At 43.1% G+C, this 22,661-nt stretch overlaps 3 protein-coding genes across 3 annotated transcripts; all 3 read left to right on the top strand.

Moving 5' to 3' along the window:
* Window positions 1-1,352: 1,352 nt before the first annotated feature.
* On the top strand, window positions 1,353-8,344 carry syt11b (synaptotagmin XIb). Its single transcript, XM_087812926.1, has 4 exons — window positions 1,353-1,580; window positions 3,679-4,601; window positions 6,096-6,216; window positions 6,401-8,344. Exons 1-4 carry the CDS (start codon window positions 1,547-1,549, stop codon window positions 6,709-6,711), a joined length of 1,389 nt encoding a protein of 462 aa, XP_087669052.1. The 5' UTR covers window positions 1,353-1,546; the 3' UTR covers window positions 6,712-8,344.
* A 3,143-nt stretch (window positions 8,345-11,487) lies between these two features.
* Window positions 11,488-15,686, top strand: plin6 (perilipin 6). The gene is made up of 8 exons (XM_087812940.1): window positions 11,488-11,540; window positions 11,858-11,894; window positions 13,850-14,048; window positions 14,193-14,275; window positions 14,336-14,573; window positions 14,633-14,814; window positions 14,889-15,155; window positions 15,221-15,686. The coding sequence occupies exons 1-8, from the start codon at window positions 11,536-11,538 to the stop codon at window positions 15,602-15,604; spliced, it is 1,395 nt and encodes a 464-aa protein (XP_087669066.1). The 5' UTR covers window positions 11,488-11,535; the 3' UTR covers window positions 15,605-15,686.
* A 258-nt stretch (window positions 15,687-15,944) lies between these two features.
* Window positions 15,945-22,598, top strand: dcst2 (DC-STAMP domain containing 2). The gene is made up of 16 exons (XM_087779073.1): window positions 15,945-16,616; window positions 17,107-17,342; window positions 17,730-17,900; window positions 17,964-18,065; window positions 18,356-18,550; window positions 18,617-18,682; window positions 18,743-18,956; window positions 19,020-19,162; window positions 19,343-19,507; window positions 19,573-19,740; window positions 20,049-20,149; window positions 20,566-20,750; window positions 21,222-21,328; window positions 21,926-22,007; window positions 22,064-22,180; window positions 22,352-22,598. Exons 1-16 carry the CDS (start codon window positions 16,465-16,467, stop codon window positions 22,596-22,598), a joined length of 2,451 nt encoding a protein of 816 aa, XP_087635199.1. The 5' UTR covers window positions 15,945-16,464.
* The last annotated feature ends 63 nt before the right edge of the window (window positions 22,599-22,661 follow it).

Genomic DNA, 22,661 nt, shown 5'->3' with positions numbered 1-22,661 from the left:
TGTTACACCATGAAGTTTACAGATCTAGAAAAAGTTCTTGAGTGTTTTTTTTATGTTTTTGTTAATATAAATTATACATAAATATATTTGAAATTATGTAAATGTCTCATAATAACAATAATGTAATAAATAAATGTAGACCAAATATAGTTAGCGAGAGAGGGGTCACCTGAGGATTAATGTCCAAGGGCACCACATCGTGTTTATATCGGCCTGCCCGTAAAATATACAAGGCTTAGAATTAGGCTTACAATTTTCCTGACATCACGGGATGCTGGGATGAATCATAGAAAATATTGATCTGTATGGGTGGGTTTCCTCTGCATATACTCTCTAAGTATACTAAACAGTACAGAAAGACTAAGCGGTTTCCTTGACATCTTCCCATGCTGTCCACCCAGTTGATGTGGCCTGTAAAGGCCTTTAGAAACTATTTTCGATCTTTGCCTTTTTTTCTATCTGTCGTGACAAGCATCAAATAAAACTAGAGGTAAGGATTATGTACCAGTATTAATTTTTTTGAAAATATATATTTATTGCTAAATACCACACACACTCACATTAGACTGCTCACAGACCAAAATCATGTTGATGTCTGTCATTGAACAAAACATCCTCCAACTTGCAGCTCAAAATGCTCATATATGAACTTCCTGTTTATTACCTAAGGTTGAGGTGACGTCAGATACGGGAGGGACCTGCGGGAGGACCAGAGCTACAGGAAGGATGTTGCGAAGAGGTCTCACTCTGCGCTAAAACTAGACCTCATAAACGCTTCACTGATACAAGATAATAAAACGACCAATTCTGATAATATTAAATCCGTTCCATTCATTATTTCTTCCTTATTGAATATCGTCAAAGACAGAATAACCCTGAGCTGCATATATAACTATTTATTAAACAATATCCAGATAGTGATGATGTGTTCTTGAGTCATGTCAATTTAATTTAAAGTGTCAAATCATAACAGAGTTATCTCTAGATACTTATTTTTAAATTACGTTATATTAAAGAGGAGGAAATTCACAACAATCCCTCATGGATGGGATCAGTAGAAAGAAAAATGCGTCTTTTTAATAGGCCGGACCAGACTGGGCGTGAACGGTCTTCTCTTTTGACTGACTGGGATGGAGAAGAGCTGGAGGAAGAAAGCGAAAAGGAAAATACTGTGATACAGAAAAGGTTAACAGACACATACGACTCGTGATATTATCTCATTTGAAAAATAAATTGAAATGGACTGTATGTGTGTTGACGAGGGACCAATGACGTCGCGTCAGAGTGAGTTATTGTCAAATACACGATCCCTCTGCAGACCCATCCGCGCAGGCGCACTGCATCACAGCGAGAGCATCCGTCGGACAGGCGCGGCACCTTCATCCGGAGTCGAGGTCCACTCGCGGACACATGCGGGAAACATCCGCGCTGCGGTGATCACTATCTGTGGGCGCTGTCCGGGTGTCAAGTGAGAGCGGTCCAAGTGTGTGCGCGCGTCCTCTCCAGCTATTCGCTTGTCTCCCGAATCCCTAACCAGCGACTCAAAATGGCGGACATCACGGATCTGCGACCCACCTACGGTAAGAGGCCCGAGAACATCATCACACCCGCGGGTGTATATGTGTGATGTATGTGTGGACTATCCGTTTTTTTTCTTCCTGTCGAAAGATATTGATTCGAAATCTCTTTTTTTTGATGCCAGAAATATAAAAAAACAAGCTTCGATCCATTATGACGCCCTTTTTGACAGTTGCTGTTCTGTCGTGTTTATTCCACTCGGAGTCCACTGTGATTTAACGTGGATGTCTACGTGTTATAAATTGTAACTTAAGGGCGTTTACAAGCCTGGCTAATGGGCCTCGGTGTGCGCGTGCGCGTGAAAATCAGTTCGGGCATCGGCCGACGTCATGTCTGGCGACCATGGTTCTAATGTGATGGTCTAAAAAGGATGACGTCACGCGAAGTCATTACTAACACAACAATTCTCTAATTATTTAAAATACATTTAACAATAGATCACCAGGTGAGTAAAACCCGTTTTAATCATTCGGCACTGGTCCAGAATGTCTCCAATGTTAAGAGTCATCAGACCCCGTGAGTTTGTGTTGCTAGGCAGCAAAAAACACACAAAAAAACATGACATCAGCTGAGCACTGAAAACAATTGAGATGATTTTTGTGGGAACGATTTTCGACTCACTGGCTGCTTAAACCAGAGTGGTGATGGGAAACTCTGAATTGAATTCCTATAAACAGCAATTACCCACAAGGCCACATTGAATACGTTTGTTCAGAGTTTGTGTGTGTGTGTGTGTGTGCGTTGCACGCTTCTCGCTGCAGTATCCTGGGACACATCAGGACAAAACGTCTCTATACACAGCAAACAAAGACCTTCTCACACACCAACCCCAGCCACTCTTCCTCTCTCCGGCCCTTTCCTCCTCTCTCCTCCCCTCCTCCCCTCCTCCCTCTCTCCCTCACCCTCAGCTGGGATTACTTCACAGCTAGAGCTGATGGCTGATCTGATTGATGACAATCAAGCTTTTAGGGTGTCGTTTCACGCCAGGGACCATTGAAGATGATCTAGAGGTCCTCTTTTGGGTTAAAACTGAAGGTCCAAATGATTTAATTCCCAAGGTCGATACAGTCCCCTGTGATGTCAGCTGAGTCATGAGTAATGGACCAGTTGGCAGTACATTCTACACTGGGCAACTAACATTATTTTTAATATTTAATCTTTTGGAAATATATTTCCTCATTGACAGGTTTAGGTGTACACCCATAGTTATTGTGGTACATATAAGATTAGACCTGATACTGCTGCTGGGCATCCTTTTTTGTCTGCCATTTTTATGTTTTAGTGAGAAATCTGGTGATTATTATTTCATATTTGAATTTTTTTAAACTAACTCTATACTAGCAGTGCAGCTCTAGTAGCCTCACCTTTGATATTCATTTATTAAAATAATATCAGATGTTTTCCATTATTACACTCAGACAGGAACACTATGGAAAGTAGTTTCATGTCTTTATTTTAAGGTGCCTGTAAACAGACCCAAACAGTTCTTTACCAAGTGCTTGCTGATGTAGCTGAAAACCTCAGCTACATGTAATGTTGGTTTTGTTAGAGTTGGCATCACAAAAATGCTCTCGCAGCGGATTGGTCTGGACTGTTGAGTCATGCTGGTTACATCACTCATTTTTGTCGTGTTTCTCATGTGTAGTCATCCCTGGCTAAATATGTCACTGCTGCTGTGATGTGGATCTCGGGTTTATGAGCAAAATGGACTCTGATCTGGGCCTAAGTCCACACTCGGCGAGAGCTGGTCACAATATTAGACTTTAGAACTTTACTCAGACCCTTCAAGATGAGGCCCACTCATATCAGAAGCACACTTCTGCTCTACTTCATTAGAAGAAACCTATTGAACAATAGCGACTGACCCATAGGGGGCGCCACGCTCCCACCAATGTGTTTTTTTTTATATTTCTATATAGTTTCACATTGCATTTATTAATAATACCTGTTATTAATTATTATTTTTCGTTGGAAATTTGTTGAAATGTTTATTTTACACGGTGTTTAACTTGTTTCTTTTTTATATGCAGTGTCTTTGTGTATAAATAAAATGTGTTTTCATGTGTTGAGAAAGATCCTTTTTATTTGTCTCTTCTGCAGCCATGTCGCCCGTCCTGGCGGGGTTCTTGGGGGCGGGTCTTCTTGTCCTGGTGGTGATCATCCTGGTGCTGCTCTGGACCTTTTGTCAGCGCCGGTATCTACGGCTTTCTGGGCGCTACAAGCTACATGGAGACCAGTACTGTGATGCAGAGGATCCACCCTATAAGTTCATCCACATGCTTAAGGGCATCAGCATTTACCCAGAATCCCTCAGCAGCAGCAAGAGGATCGTACGCAGCCTGCGCCGTGCCGACCTTGAGGGAGAGCGCACCGGCTCGTCGGCAGGCAGAGGAATGGTTCTGGTAGACGCTGAGAACAACATCCTGGATGGACCAGGTCAGCTGCAGATGAGTCACCTGGTGCCCCCTTGTGGCAGAGGCCCTGCCCACAACCAAGCCCGTCTGGAACAGGCACTGCCGGTCCGTGCTGACTACTGCTGCCTCGACAGCAGCTCTGCGAGCAGCAGTCAAACCAGCAGCAAGACAGCGTCACCCTTCACGCCGGTCTCTTCAGAAGCAGAACCTGAACCCAGTATGGGAACCATCAGCCTCACAGTGGACTACAACTTCCCAAAGAAGGCTTTGGTGGTCACTATTGTCGGAGCGCGAGGTCTCCCCGCCATGGATGAGCAGGCAGGCAGCTCTGACCCATACCTGAAGATGACAATTCTGCCAGAGAAGAAGCACCGAGTCAAGACTCGAGTTCTCAGAAAGACCCTGGATCCGCTGTTTGACGAGACCTTCACCTTCTACGGTGTGGCTTACAGCTCACTTCCAGAGCTCACGCTGCACTTCCTGGTCCTCAGTTTTGACCGCTTCGCTCGCGATGATGTCATCGGAGAGGCTGTGGTGCCGCTCAAAGGAGTGGACCCGAGCACAGGACGTGTCCACCTGAGTCAGCAAATCACCAAGAGGAACATGCAGGTGAGTCATTGACGCTGCAAAAATACGAATCCACTATTGCATCAAATATGAGCTTCTTAGAGTGTAACAGAACATTTAGTAACAACAACAAATTACGAAATGTGTTGATTTAAATTAGTTCACTCAAAATTCAAACTTTAATGATTTTCTACTCACACTCTCATGTCGGTTTAGGGTTGGGATTATCTTCAGAGTAATCTGTTCCTTAGCGTTATAGACAAAAATGTATATTAAAATAATTTAAACTTCGAGAATGGAGCTCAGGGTGACTTTCATCCAAAATGAAGCACTTAAAAAACATCCAAATACCTCCTTGGTGCTCGTCTGTAACTTTAATCCTCGACATGAGGAATTGTAAACATGTCAATCATATTTAAATGAGCCAGAACCTGAGATTCTTCGAAAAAGATTGACAGATGAATTTAATTGGGATTAACAGTTTATATTTGTTAATTTAAACATTACTAAAATGGAACACATTTTTGTAAATTAGTGCAGACGTGCTACGGTTTAAATGTTTTTATTTTAACACATATTTTGTATATTAACACAAATTACAAAGACAATCGGAGGCTTTTTTGAAACATCTACCGATGTCGCCTTAGAGGATAAAACTGTAAATCAGTAAGTTAACTGTTAAAGAATTTATGTGTGATGAGTAGTGATGAGGAAGATGAAGATTGTATGATCGTCTCTGAGCTTTATTAGAATGTGTGACTCACCTGCACAACACAGGGATTTTTATTATACTTATAAAATAAAAGCGTTTGTTTACAAATAGTTATCACGTGATGGTTTATTTATATGAGTGTGTTTTTCAAAGAGATAGCACCGACCATTTGATCATTGGGGGAAACCGGCTTTTGCTTGGTTTTGATCTGTAACGGGCTGTGATGTCGTTTCATAAGAGCCTCTCGTAGAGAACGTCGTGTGAGAAGAAGAGCTTGATGTGATCAGACGCAATTTTGTTTCATTATTTTATAAAAACAAGCTTATTATTATTTCACTTTTCTTCTGAATTATGTGAAATAGCTGTTTTTATTGTTGTTCATAAAATCATCATGTTGTCTAAATAAAATAAAGATCATCAGTTTGCGAATAATTTAATATCCACTTGACTACAACAAGACTAGTGAGGCTGACATGGATCCTGGCAGTAAATATGTACGTAAGCCACCGTCAAACTTGTCAGGAAGTCAGCATATGTACTTTCTTTTCAACCTTGATACACATGAACTTCAACATCAAGACCGCGGTTTCAGTGTACCAAAACTTGAATGATAGTTAAACAAAATCTCTTATTTATTTATTTTTTATCCCAAGGTCAGTCTGTAAATATAAGGCAAATTGTTTAAAACCAGTACACAGTTTCTTTGTTTACCTCAGACATATCCTTCGATCTGAAAACAGGTTGTAAAGTGCTTATTGTCTCAAGCAAAGTTGTTCTAGTACCGAATGATGTACATCTGAATGTTTTTTCTCTGGTGTTGTCAGTGTGAAAGTCGCGGTGAGCTCCTGGCCTCTCTGTCCTACCAACCGGTGTCTCATCGTCTCAGCGTTGTGGTCCTGAAGGCTCGACACCTTCCCAAGATGGACATGACCGGCCTCTCAGCAAGTGAGTCAGTGAAATGAAACATCCTGTGAAATGAAGCACAGAAGCTGCTTTCAAGTGTGAATGAGAAACGGAGTCACTATTACTGTAACAAGGCAGCTCTGTTTTCTTTTTCTTGGAACAAATAATTAGTCCAGAGTTCAAAAAGGTTTATTCTAAGCTTATGCCATTATCCCTTGCTTTTCAGATCCATATGTGAAGATCAACGTGTTTTATGGTCGCAAGCGCATAGCAAAGAAGAAGACGCACGTGAAGAAGTGTACGCTGAACCCCGTCTTCAACGAGTCCTTCATCTACGACATACCACCTGAGCTGCTCCCTGAGATCTCTGTGGAGTTCTTGGTTGTCGACTTTGACCGCACCACCAAGAACGAGGTACTTGGCCGCCTCCTGCTCGGCCTCCACAGTCCAGTGCCCACGGGCGCCCTCCACTGGCGAGAAGTGTGCGAGAATCCACGTCGGCAGATTTCCAAGTGGCACAACCTGAGCGAGTACTGAGAACATCGCACTGACCAGTGCACACACTGGGACATGCAGAGTGTACAGCACACACAAACATACACACACACACTCACACACACACACAAACACATACACACACACAACTCTGTTTCTGTTAACAATCCACAATATTTGCTAATGAAGAAAAAGGTTGTGCGTCAAGAGAGTGACGACACAAAAAAGCATGTGTTGTTGAAGTTGTTAATGCTCTAATAGTCAAACGAGAAAATGTCGCCCTCCTGCTGTTTTTGTCATGCAATCTATAGCATGTCTATTGGAAGAGAAAACTGACATCACTTTGGTCAACAGACTCTGAACCGATCGTGGCGACGGAACAAACTGCACCAGCAGAGACTGGAGACAGTAACCATATTAATGTTAGTAATGATGTTAACCTACTCTCAGAGAGAAGATGTAAAGTACTTGGTAGCATGACGACTCCTACATTTCATCCCAGTGCAGCGGCGGTGGGCTCTTTATCAGAAAATCTGTTCCAGCTAATGTGGGAGATGAAAGAGAGGGAGCTATTTCTAGTGGTCACTAAGCTAAAAAATCAGACAACTAAAATTAACAGCGTTAAGAACTCGAGTGTAGAAGCAGACAGAAGTAATAGGTGATTAAAAAGAAGATGAAAAAAACGTGTGCTGAGGCACAGATCAGTCAGGTTGATGCAAAATACTTTCACTCCTGAACTCTGATGTGAGGTGAATTTGAAGGTGGAATGTCCACACAACCAGGTTTCAGCCTTCGTTTAAGAGTCATCCTCTAAACCACCAGGGGGCGCCCTACCGCATCTGTTCTGCCTCTTTCATTTTGTACATTTTAGTGCTGCTTGCCGGATTTTTACTTGTTTCTGATCGGACTGCTGCGTCCAGCTGGGGGCGCTCTTCGATCTGCTACCAATGAACTATTTCCTCGTGACTTTTTTATGTTCACCATTTCTAGAAGCACAGTTCTTTATGAAAGCCCTCTCATGTTGTTTTAACCGAACACTTTTCTTTGAAGTGAATCTCAAGCACTTCAAAGTAAAAGCTCATCCTTCATTTCACAGTAATGAGAGAATGTCTCGTGAACTGGCGACGTTGAGTAGCCTGCAGGTCAGTCACAAACCTAGACTCACCCTCCACATCAGCACCCCACTTTATTCCCAGAGACCTAAAACATTCAGGGTTTGTGTGTAAGCGTGACTGTAATGGTCTGTAACCGTGAACAAGACGACAAAGCTAGCAGCAGCTAGCATGGTGTTTCTGTGTTTGTTGACTTGGCTACACAGTCGCAGCCAAAGATCACTACAGAATCATGGCTGCTCTTCTGTTTCTCCAATTGGAAAAGAAAACCAAATATTTGCATGTAATCTTGAACTTTGAGATGCTTAAAGTGGTTGACCGGCTCTTTAAGACGCCTCGTGGATCTACTTCTATCATTTCACAGATCAATGTCTGACCCAGTGAAGGTTGTTCCCGGACCAATGGACAATGGATTTGTACAGATGTACGCTGGTTCCCTTCCTGTCTAATGTCCTCTGAGCTTCTCGTGTGTGTGTGCTCCCCCCTGCTGTAGACCTGGATGCTTAACCTTTGTGTTGGGTTTGTTAACACTCTGGATGTGCAAATAAAACATGTAAGAATGATGACTTGTTTGTTTGAAGAGTCAGTGATGTCACACACAAGGGTCACACCTGACCATGCAGCTTATGTAAGCAAGTAGGTAAGTAAGTAATAGTTATTTGTATATACATTTATTCAAGACACATAAGACAAACACAGGAGTCCCAGAAAATCAGGGTAAAGCCTGCACAAATAAAAACGTCTTAAGATGTTTCTTAAAGGAGTCAGTAGATCCAACAAACACAGAGAGAGAGAGGAAGATTGTTCCAAATCTTAGGAGTAACAGCCTGGAAGGATTTCTCTCCTCTGGTCCGGATGCATGTTCAGGAACCATCAGTAGATTCTGATCCACAGACCTAAGAACCCAAGTTGGGGTGTAAGGCTGGATCAGATCACTGATTTAAGGAGGAGCCTGACCATTAATAGATCTGAATGTAAGAACCAGAATTTTTAAATTGATTCTATGCAGAGTTTTAGGGATCTAGGAAATGTGAGTTCTCCTACAAGAGCAGGTCAGAATTCTCGCTGCAGAGTTTTGTATTAACTGCAAGCGAGACAGGTGTCTTGTTCAGGCAAATTATGATGATGACCTGTAGTGTGTCCCTGTTCCAATCTGTGCTGAAGACACTTTTTCTTTCGGAGCATCTGTAAGCTCTTCCACCGTTGTTGTCAGATCACTTCATGTCGTACCTTTCTTATTTTAACCCCCATTTCTAATATATTTTGGTGGGACCCAATCCAGTCTTCTCTCCAAACTATCACATTTATGAGTAAAGTATTCAGTGTTTCCCTAGATTGTTTTAAAAAAAGTTTAAATCAACCTGCAATTAAACTCTGATAGCCCAGATTTCAGTGCCCAGCATAAAACAGATGAACCTACTTTTGGGTGCCACAGGATGTTTGTCGTCGGAACACTCCGGTCCCAAAAGGCTGCTTGAATGTGTCAAACTTAGCAGAATATGAAATAAAATTTTAGCTGTTGCAGTACTCGACCATTTTCAGCAGGTTTCAGAACGAACTTGACAACGGCTTTTCTATGACATCAGTGTTTATCACATGAACGACTGAAGATCATTTAGCCCTTCATTCACTGCATCTGCGGTCAGAGCTGTGACGTCAAGTCTACATGAAGCACACAAAGGTTCGCTTCACTTCCACGCTGTATGAGACCTGCTGAGTCATCTACACAGCTTTCGTGAGGAATTGACACATTTGTCCAGATAAAAGGTTCAGGTGACTAGGACTGGACCTGGACTGAGGTGGGCCTGAGTCTTAGGATGAGGCCTTGTCTCCAGTGCAGACCATCCAGCAGGACAGGGGTCGGCTGGTGAAATGAGTGTGTTGCATGAAAAACAAGCAGCGCTCTCATTCACTTTACCCCTTATTTGACAAAAATAGTGTTAATTAAGACGTAACTTGTAACTTCTTCGCAAATGTCGCTGAAGCTCGCTCTCACCGGTGTCAGTGTTAAAGGAACAGTAACACGATCATCACAGACCGTTACAGTATTTTACTTTAGTTCGTTAAAAATATATAATTTAAACTAATTAATTTAAGCAGACGTAAAAAACAAATGAACAAATGTATATTTTAACGAAAAAGCCAACTACCAAATAAAATCCACCTTACCACCCACCTATGGGTCCTGAGCCAGTAGTTGAGAACAAAATGGAGTGGTTGACAACTTTTAGTGCCGAGATTAAACATATTATATATGGTCAGAAACATCTTCACACTGTCCTGACTATTTTCATCACCTTATTAAAGTTATCCGCAATCACTAAATTTGAATTAATTTTCCACGATCCATTTTGACTAGTTAGGGTTAAATACATACAGCAAATTGTTTTACTACTTTCTCTCAAAATAAGAATCTGTGCAAAACAAAGCTATTAAAAAAGCCCTGGAGTCACAAAAGACTTTGCTTAAGAACAGTTGTAAACAAACATGAGTCCGTTTAATAGGAAAAATACTTTCAAAAAGAAAATACAGTACAAAACGTTTTTCATGCTTAAAGTGATATTCAATATTCAAACTTCAATCATTTTCTACTCACCCTCATGTCGACCGAGGGTTGGGATTATTAGTAATCCGTTGAGTTATAGACAAAAATGTATGTTCATTTTAATGTAGTGACTGGAACTCAGTTGTCCTCGTCTTCATTTTCTCTCGTCTTCATTTTCATCCAAAAATAACAAACTTAAAAACATCCAAATACTCGTCTGTAACATCCGTTTCATATTCAAGCCTCGACATGAGAGATTTATGCTGATGGCTGATCCGCTACAAACAAACTTAAAACACAGACTGATTTAAGACTTTTTCAGAACAATCCCTCATGTCGAGGCTTCAATACATGATGGACGTTACAGACAAGCTGGATGAAGGTATTTGGATGATATAAAGTGTGTCTTTCTCAATAAAGTCACACTCAATGTCTCTCTCCAGTCGCTAAATTGAAATGAACGAATATTTTTGTCTATAACTGATTACTCTGATTATAATCCCAACCCTTGGTTGGCATGAGGGAGAGTATAACATGAGTCAAGTTTGAGTTTGGGGTGAACTATCCCTTTTAATTTTCATTAATGGTTTATTTAATAACAGCAAAAAGATAAACACAGTCACTAAACTCAGACATTTGACTACAGTTCTTCTCCTCACAGCTGTTGACTGTACACAGTCTTCAGGTTTGTGTTGCTCAACTTGGCTGGAATGCAGGAAGAATCAATTTTCCACCGTTCACAATGAAGAAGGAAAGAAATGTGATGGAGGTCCTGGGTCAGATGTAGCACTAAATGGCAGAATTTTCTATTTTTCATATATGTTGAATAAACACCCAATGTTCTTTCCCCCGAAGCCAAAATTTGACATTTGACCTTCAGCTCGCGCAAACATTATTTCCTGAAATTCTGAAGCAGTTTTATTTCTAGAGAATTATGACTCTTGTAACTTCTAGGAACGTCATGGTAAAGAATCAGCTGTGGCCTGGATTCATATGCATCCACAATGTCATTTAGACACAGTACTCCTTGGCGTATCCTGAACCATTCTGTGGTCGTGCTGTGTCGAGATTGGACCTTGAGAACCATCCTATCACAAGGCAGAGTCGCCCGTCAAAAAGCTAAGATCGTTGCAGCCCAGCCAGCAGTCTTCATCCCCTGCATCATCTTCATCATCCTTGTCATCGTCAGCTGCTTTATCAACAACTCCGATGGGGTAAGACTGTCAACGAAAGTTCTTATTCCTTCTTCCTTCTCTTTACATACTTCTTCTCTTTATCAAATTTACGTTGACAATCAAATTATTAATTCAAGACAAGTGTGTTGATGTCTTCTACGTCCACACCGATAAAGCATGACCACTCACCACCATACAACATGTTGTGTGTTTTTTACCTTCATTTGTTCTCCACTCCCCTTTTTATTCCTCTTTACATTCTCAATGTTTGTGTTTTTTCACAGTAAAACAGCAACAAAAAACATCTTTGCTCTCGGGTTTTAATCATTTAGCTTCTTACTCTGTTTCCTTCTCAGATTTGGTGGCAAAATGACAGCTAGTCAAAATGACCAGGTAAGACACACACAAATTACTTAAACACATCAAACAAAAACAAAAAATACAACCAATCTTGAGGTGTTCGACTGGCACAGCAGCTGCTCCATCATAACTTGACAGTAGGTGGTGGTTTGGACAGGACCCAGGACAGACTTAAACAAATGTATGTCTTTGTTCTGATGAAGAAAACCAAAGACAACATGAACCTACGATTCATTATTTTTGAGGACCACGACCTGGTGGACAGCGAGGCCATCAGGTTTTAGGTCTGTCTGTCTGTGTGTGCATTCTCTATATGTCTGTCTATTCTCCATCCTAGTTATGGTCGGTCCATTATCTGTCTTTCTGTCTGATGTGTCTGATTTTCTGTCTGTCCATCAATGTGTTAAAAAGTGAACTTCTTACTCATTTTACTTTTATAATTCTCCTCTGGTCCTAACATGAGTGACTCAGAACCGTCCTTAAAGACAGGAACTGTCAAATACTCACAGGCCAGGGATGGATTTCACAGTAGCCATGGAGATTACAGACCAGAATGTCGCCACTTGTTCTCATCGATTCCTTGGGGCGATGATTGGTGCCGCTGATGTTCCTGCATGGTGGTGGATAGGAACTACTCACACATCTCAGCTGATGCCCGAGACCCTGGTCAGAACTTCTGATCAGCAGATGATCCCAAACCTCAGTGACGCCAAAAACCCACAAACTTAACAAACACAATATCTGTTCCACTTCTGAAACAGCAACACAACATCAACATGGTTCTCAGAGAACCAGAAATGTCTATGATTTAATATTTTAAACCTGATTGATACTTGGACTCGAATTGTCAGTATTCAACAGATATTTTCTATAATTTCCTCCTCCCAATTTAAACATGTCTCTTCGATTCTGTTACCTCGTGGCTGCTTCCCTCTTTGATTTTTTAGGGAACATTACAGTGCAGAGACCACTCTGATCAGGGCCGTGTTTCAATGTTGCATTCAACACTGTTGACCACCAGAGTATTCTACAAATATATATATATTATTATATATTATTTTTATTTTTATTTTTATTTTTATTTTTATTTTTATTTTTATTTTTATTTTTATTTTTATTTTATTTTTCATAATTAATTGCTGTATTGCTGTGTCTAATTGAAAAAAAAACAATTTTCCAAGAACACCTCCTGAGGGATCAGTAAAGTTCTACCTAACCTATTATAATTATATTATTATTATATGCTGATAATAAGCAATTGTATTTTATTAATCAACATTATTACATAACTGTATTACATAAATTAAGTCCTGGAACACCCAAATCTTTCATTTTACTGAAGGCTTACTGACAAAACTCTCTTCTCTTTGATAAATCTTATATTTTCAGGACTCAATCATGCTCTGTCTCAACCAGCTCTTAGTAATGTGGCTTTAGAATTAGATTGCTGGAGAAGTTTTTACAACCCCTTTCTCCTTTATGTCTCAACACCTGGACACATGTTTCATGTCTCAACACCTGGACACTTCTGACTTCTCCTTTTTATTTCCATCTCCTCCAGAACCCCACCTTCAAATCATGTTGCTGGATCCATGATCTCCTGGATCTCCTTGTCACTTGCTATGACAGGATCCAGACTATTCTCTACTCTCTCTGGACTCTGCTGTACACCGTTCTCTCTTCTCTCTCAGTTCCCCCTCGCTATTTCCTTCTCTTTCCTCCCCCTGTCTATCTTCTCCCTCCGCGCTTGTCGCAGCAGAAGATCCTCAGTTTAGGATCTGTCTAAGGTTTTTGCCTCTTCCTTTTTTTCACCTCTGTGGCTCATTCTGATCCCTTTCTCTTCTTTTAAATAACGTTATTAAAACTGTAAAGTATTTGAAAACTGGTCTGTTGATCACATAAAATACGTTTTAATGTAATTGAACCTCCTAACATAACAAAGAAAAGAAAAATGGGGAATTAAACCATCAACCTGTCTTGTCCATCAGACCAGTGCCATGTTCCGAGTCTCTCGTTTGCCGCTGATTCGCTCAGCGTTGCAGTCAGTGAACTCCGTCTACTCCGGGGCCAAGGGTCGTTACCCCCTCCTGAGGATGGTTGGTGGCATTGCTGAGGTCGGCGTCCGCAACATGTCCGTGGTGGCCCTGAGGCAGGCAACTCCCCTGCTGCAGACCCTGGAGCCTCAGAGTAGGTGGCGCTTGTTGCTTGCCAGGTTAAGCCTAACGGACCAGGTCTGCTGGTCTCCATGGCAAAACCCGCTTCTTGGCCTAATGCGTCATCATGAGGAAGTCTGGTCTGTGTTCATGAAGTGACTCTGGTTTTTGTCTGCAGTTGAAGTTGCCAACACTTTTGCCCTGACGGGTCTGAACCAGCTGGAGAAGACATTCCCGATTCTGAACCAGTCCACAGAAGAGGTCAGTCCAGTACGTGACTTCGATTAAGTTCAGGTTTGAGAACCTTGTGTTCCTCTACAGGTCATCAGTCACCTTAAAGACGCCTTTTTCCTGACACTGGACGATGCGCAGTTGTTGGTGGTGGACGGTTTGGACGGCGCATTGGATCAGCTGGAGCGTCTGCTGGATGGTGTGTGGGGGGCGGTGCGGAACCTGCAGGATTCTCAGGTGGGCCAGGCTACTGCGTCAGGTCTGGACGACCTTCTAAGTAGGCTGGAGCAAACCACTTCCTACTACATGCCCCTTCCCCCCACGCTGCGTGAGTACGGGCTCCAGGAAACAGTGCCACGACAGACCCACTAACAAGTGTGTGTGCAGGTCGCGAGTGGGAGATGAGGGTGCAGGAGTATGAGGACGAGGATGACAGCGACGAGCCCGGGATGTGGACCCGCATCAGGAGCCTCCTGCTTAGACTCAGTCTCCAGCTCTACCACCGCATGATGAAGATTAGGGAACAGCTGCAAGGCGCCCTCCAGACACTGGGAATTGCTGCAGACACGGTACAAAATGATTTGAAAAAAATGTGGATAATTAACCCGGTAGAGGTCACTAGATGTTTGAATGCTTACTGCAGGTGGGTCTTGGCCAAGTCCTGGAGCTCATTGGTGAACTGCTGCAGTACTTACACACCCTGATGGTGGCCCTTGTCTATAAAGCCGAGGGTGCCAGAGAGACAAGCGTTAGCCGGGTCAGGGAACAGGCCATGATGCTGGTGGAGCTGCGACCTGTGCAGCAGGTGTTTGAGATGCCGGTCCTTGTTCAGGAGCTGCTTAAAGACCTGCAAGAACTCTCCAAGATCCTCCTACAGCTGATCATCAACATCACGCCCCTCTACGACATGGTATGTGGTCACCTTCTTCTTTATCTAGGGGATCAATAGGGTAACAAACCTCTATCTGTGTCCAGATGCAGCAGCCCACGGACCAAGAGGTGGAGGACTTCCTCAACCAGCAGGACTTCTCAGCTGACAGCTCATCACGCCGCAGCTCAGCTAACAGTCTCTTTCTTAAGGCGATGGATGGTCGTCCACGTCGCCGCAAGAGTCTGTACTCCCGCAGCGTCCGCAGTCCCAGCATGCCTCAGAGTCCCGACGGTGCCACCGGTCTGAGGCCTGACTCAGATGTGGATGGCCTAAGTTTAATGGTTCCCCCCGAAGCTAACTCCCACCGCAGGCCGTCCGCCACAGATATGCTGCTCACACCGCTCAAACAGATTGTGTCCCAGAGCCAGAAGGCCTTTGAGTACCTGAGCCCAAATTCATCGGCTGAGACCACATCCCTGGACGACTGACCTGCGTGTAGACACAGAGCTGCCTGACTGACGTGATATTAGGGGTGGCTGATGCTCCGTGAGTTACGTTTAGTTATCAACACCAGCCATTCAGCATAAATAATAAACACGTCACCAAGTTGTCTGTATCGTGTCCTAATTTTATTCACAAATGACCCAAACCAAAGAGATGAGACAAAACGATTTTTTTAAATGAACATTTTCAGAAATGTTCAATTCAGCTTTTAAAAAGATTGTTTTATGATGAAACTGTTCTTGTAGATCAGGGGTCCCCGTCTCCACATTTATTTAGGGGGTAAATTATGTTTTAGAGTAGTTAAATAGAAATCAAGACGTTGTTGTTGGTATATTATTCAACTAACTACGCTTTTTGCTCTTTATGAAGGTCTAGTTGGAAAGATATCAAAATTGAAGGGCCTACATTTTTCATTTTCAATCAGACCTATTTTAATTGTTTATTTCATAATTAGTGTAACTCTTTATTTAGAGCTCTGAGAGGGTTATTTGGTTATGTGTGGCTTTCTGGAAAACAATTGATTTGTAGGTTAAGAGGTTTGAGGACCCCTGCTGTAAACGAAAAAAGCTGCAAATATCGAAGTGGTTACGTTTCTTCTCTCAGTGTCAACGTCTTCAGCGCCATCTGGTGGACCACCTCGGTTTAACAAATCTACTCAAGGTGATAAACCTTCAATTAATACTTCTAAATAACCGATTTTTGCACCTTTAGACCGAGAGGCTGCACCAACAGGTTTTCTGGTGACACGTGACACGTCCTCTTTACCATCTCTCCTCCTGAGAACTTTTGAAACCTTCGTGGGCTCATGAGTTCTGGTGACGACTGAGACTGAAACCGGGTCAAGATGAGCGATCAGGGTTCAGTTGTTGTTCAAGTGGAAGGTGATGGACAGCAAGATCCAAATATACAGCCAGATCCAAATATACAGCCAGATCCAAACATACAGCCAGATCCAAACATACAGCCAGATCCAAATGCGGGCTCTCCAGCAAACCGGTGAGTTAGCCGCTAGCTAGCTGTTATCACATGTTAGTGTCTAACAGGTAAATTGTTCTTTTTTGAGGAGAAAAAGATTTATCTTCGTATAATGCAACCCCAAACAGTGACTGTGTGTTGGGTAAAAAAAAATCCAAGCTAGTTTAATGTAAACTATTTACATGTTAACTATCGATTAGCAAGAATTTAGCATGCTAGTACCTCAGGCTGTAACTGGCAAAGTAGAATAACGCTTAATGTTGTAAATAACTGGAGATAAATCAAACAGAAAACTAAGAATTTAGACATTCCCAGGTGACATGAGTCTTTCTGTCTTAATACAAATGAAGAAATTAAAGTTTTAATAGTGTTTCATGAAGTTGTATTTTATGTGACACAAACATGTCTTCCTTCTAGTCTATCACGAGAAGAGTTTTCGTGCACAAAAGTTCATCCTTCTGGTTTATGTGAATTGTGTAATTCATTGTAACCAGCTGGTGTTTTCCTTTAGGAGATGCAGGAATTTGAGAAGTTATTTCATCCAAGGAGGAGGAGGCCTGCTGGCCTTTCTGTTGGGGCTGATGTTGATCTCTATCTACGGAGCTGTGATGCTCTTCCTGCAAAAACAAGATCTCTATTCCTGCACACTTATAACACTGGTTGTGGCTGGCTGCGTGGCCGTTGGCATGGGGTTGTTTATCGAATTTCGGGTGATCATGTTCCTCATGCTGCCCTCCATGCTATCAGGTCAGCCTCCTTACTCTGTCCGTCTATATATTCAGTGAACAACTGTTTCTGCTTAAGTTATTGATATCGATAGTGAGATATTTTCGTTGTGAACGTCACCACCTTGTCATGTCTCTAGTATTTCACCTGACAGTTGTCAGTTAAACAGTTAAAGCTCAACTGTGATTCACATAGTTTCATATTTCTTTACTTTCCAAAACAGACTTTGACTGATACAGAGTTCAACAAACTTGTCTATCAGTTTTTTTTACAAGAGCAACACTTGGTTTTCAGTGTTTCTGTGGATGCTTAAAATGGCTTCTTTAAAATAATAATCCAAATCTTATTTGTTCACATTGTAATTTATTGCTGCGATGACATGTTTCCACATCTTCTATCCTGCTTTAGCTAACGGGAAGAGTGTGCTTCTCTTCATCTGCATGGTGTCGCTGATGTCCGGGCCGCTCGCTAACACTCTGGAAAACGTCAGACGAGCGTCCTCTGGTATGGTGTGTGGGGCCGAGCTCACAGCGAATCAAACCAGGGTGCTAATGCGCAGATCTGTAGATCCGCTCTTCTGTAAGACTCAGGCTTACTTGTAACTCACAAGTTTTCAGTTTCTCAGCTTGTCCTACTTTATAGCTGCACTGGACAAGATCCATGACATCACCAATAAGGCGTTTACCATGGGAGGCAGAGTCCAGAGCCTCATCAATGCTCTGAGTGACAGCATCCGACATGTTGGTGAGAGTCAGTTACAACCACGTCTGTTGCTGAGGGAATGTTTTCACAGCGGTTGCTCTGACTTGATGATGAAAAAGTGTTTGGGGGTTTCATGAGAGAGAACTTATTAGATCGTCTTGAGAGTTAGAAAGTCACCAAAGGGCTCCTTAGTCAAATGGGAAAGTAACAAGGAGGCGTCATATGTCTGTGGGAAAATCTTGCAAATGTCACTATCAATGTGACCCTTGTCTAGAAAGGCGCTTTACAAATCACTATTACTTATTATTTACATTTGACCTTGACCTCTGCAGCTCGCACGCTCAGGAACGCCATGCACTTCCTGGTGAAGATTGGAGACGTATGTAACGAACAGATGGGCTTACCATTCAGGAGGTGTATGGAACTGTTCATGGAGGCCAGAGAAGATTGTTCAATCCTGCTGGGAGAATTCGACCTACTGTGCGAGATCCTCACAGGCTTCCAGCCGCTCTGCAACATCACCCGCGGTGCGTTCACTGACAACCGTGTCATTCTGTAAGTCTTAATTTAAGGCAAGTGATTTTATGTTTCAGGCGCCGAGATCTTCTGCATCATCCCATCCTACATCGGCACGCAGCTGAGGGAGCGACTGGCAGAGCGTGAGTCAACTTTATATTTCTTTTCCAAGCCATACCTGCTCACCCTCTGTGTCCTTTCAGCCACTTTGGCTGTTTTCCAGAACATAAAGCAGCAGTTTGAATTCAACATATCTATTGACACTGCCTTTGACCTTCACGCTGAGAGCAACCAGTCACTCCACCAGATGGCTCAAAACATCTTGAAAGAAGTCTCTTTGGAGCTGCAGCACTACACGTGGCTCAGTCGGCTGCTGTTGTACGCAGGATACGCCATCCTCGCCTTGTCCCTCGTGAAGTGAGAATTCTGCCCTCGTTCACTCCTCGCCGTGCCTCAGCACCAGTGTGTGTTTGTTTTCAGGGCCTGTATATACAGGTGGCGTTACCTGCGTCATCTCGACTATGACAACCTCTACATCAGCGCATGGGTTGAGAGTCTGGAGCGGAAAGAGAATCGGATGCTGCCACTCAAGCCCAAGGAGAGCAAGACCTACATCTCACCTTGTCAGTGCCCCCTCAATGCACACACACATGTCACATTCACAAACCTAAGTGCATCACAATAAACACGACTAATATCACACTTATTGTACACACGCATTGATAATCGCACACATGCAAATGCTGCCATGTTAACACTAACACACTAACCCTTGAAAAGATTGTGTGGCTGTTGTTGTGCAGGCTCGTGGAAGCTCACCTGCAGAGAGTGTCGGGGTGTGTTCAAAAGTGTGCTGTCAGTCATGATGTACACAGCCCTGGCCTTGGCTCTCATCGGTCTGGACCACCTTTTGTTCTGGTTGCTGGATGAGATCTACGAACAGGCCCAGGGTGACGTGGTTGTCAAAGGTCAGGACACATCCGAACACACGTGTCCTCATGCACTGACCCGGTCTGACCGTCTCTGGGTCCAGCTCCGGTCATTTTGATGGTGGAGGTTGACGGGTCGGGCTTCTTGTCCGACATCTTCAGGGATATGGCGGCATCTTTCAACACTCTGCAGCAGGGAAACATCACCGTAGTCAGCACGAAATGTCTGCTCAAGCCGTCCAGGCCTAGCCTCTATTACAGCGTTGTCATCGGTAATGACCAGGATCCAGCACTGAAGGTCTAGTCATTCACAATAATTGCAACGAAACTCATGCCAAATGACATGACATACACTCACTCAACTATCAACTCAATACATTCAAAAAGAAAATCCCTGACATGACTCTAGTGACATGAGTTTTCAAAACATCAGCCATCTGATACCTCAGCTACAGTTGTGTTGTCAAGAGTGTGAATAGCTGCACATGTGCTGTATGATGATGAGAGCACTCATGATTGTTGGAGGTTCTGGTGTGTGTGATATGACAACCGGTTTTACTGGTTCATCTGTGTGCCGAAGGGCTGCTGCTGCTGCTTGCTCTACTTGTGTCGGTGGCAGGAGGATTCATGCTGCGCTTCAGACGACTTATATGCTCCTGCTATAACCCAGAGAGGGAGCAGGTACTCAGACACACCACCTGTGTTAACACACACTTGCCAGACCAGACACACAATGTAAACATACATTCAGTCAAGCTAGTACTGTAGTAGTAATATACTAGTACTAATCTATTACTGAGTCTTGACTGCTGAGTTATTAATACTTTGACAAGCATCATCAAGTGTTCCTCAGAGGAACATACAACTAAGGTGAGGGGGGGCAGCTGGGTGGGGGTTGGTCTTACACACAAGCATCTGTGGAATGTGAAGAATGGAGGCAGCAGGTCCAAACACATTCACCAGAACTTAAGACCCCCGAACAAGTTTGTGGTCCAGAGCCAGATGGTTTGTTGGTGCGACAACGGTGTGTTTTCGTTCGCACTTTTATTTACGGTGTGTGTTGAGGGCACCTGACCTCTGCCATGGTTTCGTCTCAGTTGAGAGCCAGGTACCTTCGCAACCTTATCCTGGAACGGAGGGAGACAAATGTCAGAACCCTGAAGAGGTCAGCGCTTTGGGGATGGGTCAGGCCTGGAGGAGGAGGTGATGGTGGTGGAGGAGGTGGAGGAAGTGGAGGAGATGGAGGAGGAATACGAGGCTGGCTCCACAACCAAAAGCTAAGGTGCATCAATAACTACAGAGTTACAAAGAAACACAAACTGTGCTGAACTTACACACGTATACACTACTTAACAGTTAAATAATAACTGTGAACGCACAGAATTACTAACATCAATTACACTTACCATGAACAGTGGAAACAGAAATAGAACTAATAAAAATGTTCACCAACTCTTTGCTGAGGTTAATAACAGCCCAATCAGCTGGAAGTCCAGAAACATTGCTTCGGTGACTGTGTAGTGCACTTAAATTTAACCCATTCAACACCAAAGTCAACGCAAAACCCACATAAATTCTGTTAAAAAAGTAATGTTACTAATGTGATTGATCTGATGTGACGTGTGCAGTCCATCACTCACTGTACCTAAAACTGATTCTTGTGTGAGGCGCCACAATTTGAGGGTAACACAAGCGCACACACACAACTCAAACAGAAAGACACACAGCGGATGTTTTGATTGTCTCTGTGCAGAGTACGTAGAGGAGTCAACAACTACCTGGGTCTGACAAACCCCCTTTGTGTGGCGTGTGGACGGAGGACTTCCGCAGCCAGGGGCACTCATATACCAGAGTGTACAGGTGGGTTTGGCTGTGAATTGTGGCCATGACAACCATGTTAACACGTGACTTCTTCCCTCTGCTACACAATCTCACGCTACAGTCTTTTGGTCGGAGTTAGCCCATTGGCTGCAGTTGGTCATTTGATCGCTGTGCACATAAAGCAAACAGAGATTTGTATAAATGACGGTTAATGGTTTAGTGGTGCAACGAAAGTGTCTTCAGGTGTTCCACGAGGATTTGTGTGTGTCCTGGGTGTGCCCCATTGTTGACTCAGTAGTGTGTTACTTTATCTGCACTCTGTGTTTGACTTGAGGAATCCAGTATTCATGTCCTTTTATGTCTGTTTATTATACCAGCTGTTCCCTAAAGTTTTATCATGTTTCCTGATGTCCCCTAAAATTTTCCATGATGTTGACTCGGGTTTCCTAATATTCTCTGATGTTCCCTGATTTTAAACGGTATTCATTGATGTTCCCTGATGTCCAATTTTTCTATTTTTTGATGTCGAATTATGTTTCTGATCTTTCTAGATGTCCATTCTAGATGTCAAGGTGTTCTCTGTTGTTCAATAATGTTCTCTGATGTCATGTTTTTTTTTGTCTTTTGTGTTGGAAGCTTTCTTCTGTGAGAACTGCTACAACAGTCTGGGGGATCAGTGTGTCATCTGTGCGCAACTTCAGGAGAACGCTGAGGAAATGTGAGTGTTTTACACAAACACACTCAGCTTGCTGATGGTCTTTATGTCCCCCTCAGAGTCATGAGCAACAGGGAGCAGCTCCAACTGTGGCAGTCTGTCCAAAACCGTCTCACAGATCCTGAAATAATCGCTGTCATTCAGCAGCGAATCACAAGGATTCAGCACCAGATCAGGTCAGAACCTTCACAGGTGCCACGATCAGTGAAGCTCTCCAGTTCACTGGTGGAGATGCGCTGACTGGATAATGTGACTCAGTGTTGAACTTAGCAGGATCTGTTAGTGTTAGAGTGTGTAATGATGATTATGCCTTCAAACTTGTTTCGCACTCTGTGTGGTCAGTGAAGAAGACAGAAGGGCAGCTGGACCTTCAACCTCTCAGGCGGCGCCCAGTACCACGGCTCCAACACCAGCTCAACCTGCTGCCCCCCCAGACGATCAAGGCTGGTTCAGCTTACCATCACAATTGTGGGCATGGATCTGGTCCTGAGAAAGAGGAGCGAAAAAACGTTCACTGGACAGTCAAGAAAATCCGGGACTCTTTTGAGTGACCCAGTTACTGGAGCAGTGTTTTATGTTCAGTTGTTGCATTAAAGTCTCCTCAGTTATTGATGTTAAGTTCAGAACCTTTTGATGATTAAACGTTGAGAACTTTGA

Source organism: Callionymus lyra, chromosome 17 (genome assembly GCF_982586985.1).
Source record: "Callionymus lyra chromosome 17, fCalLyr1.hap1.1, whole genome shotgun sequence".
Classification (NCBI taxonomy): domain Eukaryota; kingdom Metazoa; phylum Chordata; class Actinopteri; order Syngnathiformes; family Callionymidae; genus Callionymus; species Callionymus lyra.
The sequence above is the reverse complement of the archived record's forward strand: the minus strand, read 5'-3'. Positions and strand labels throughout refer to the sequence as shown.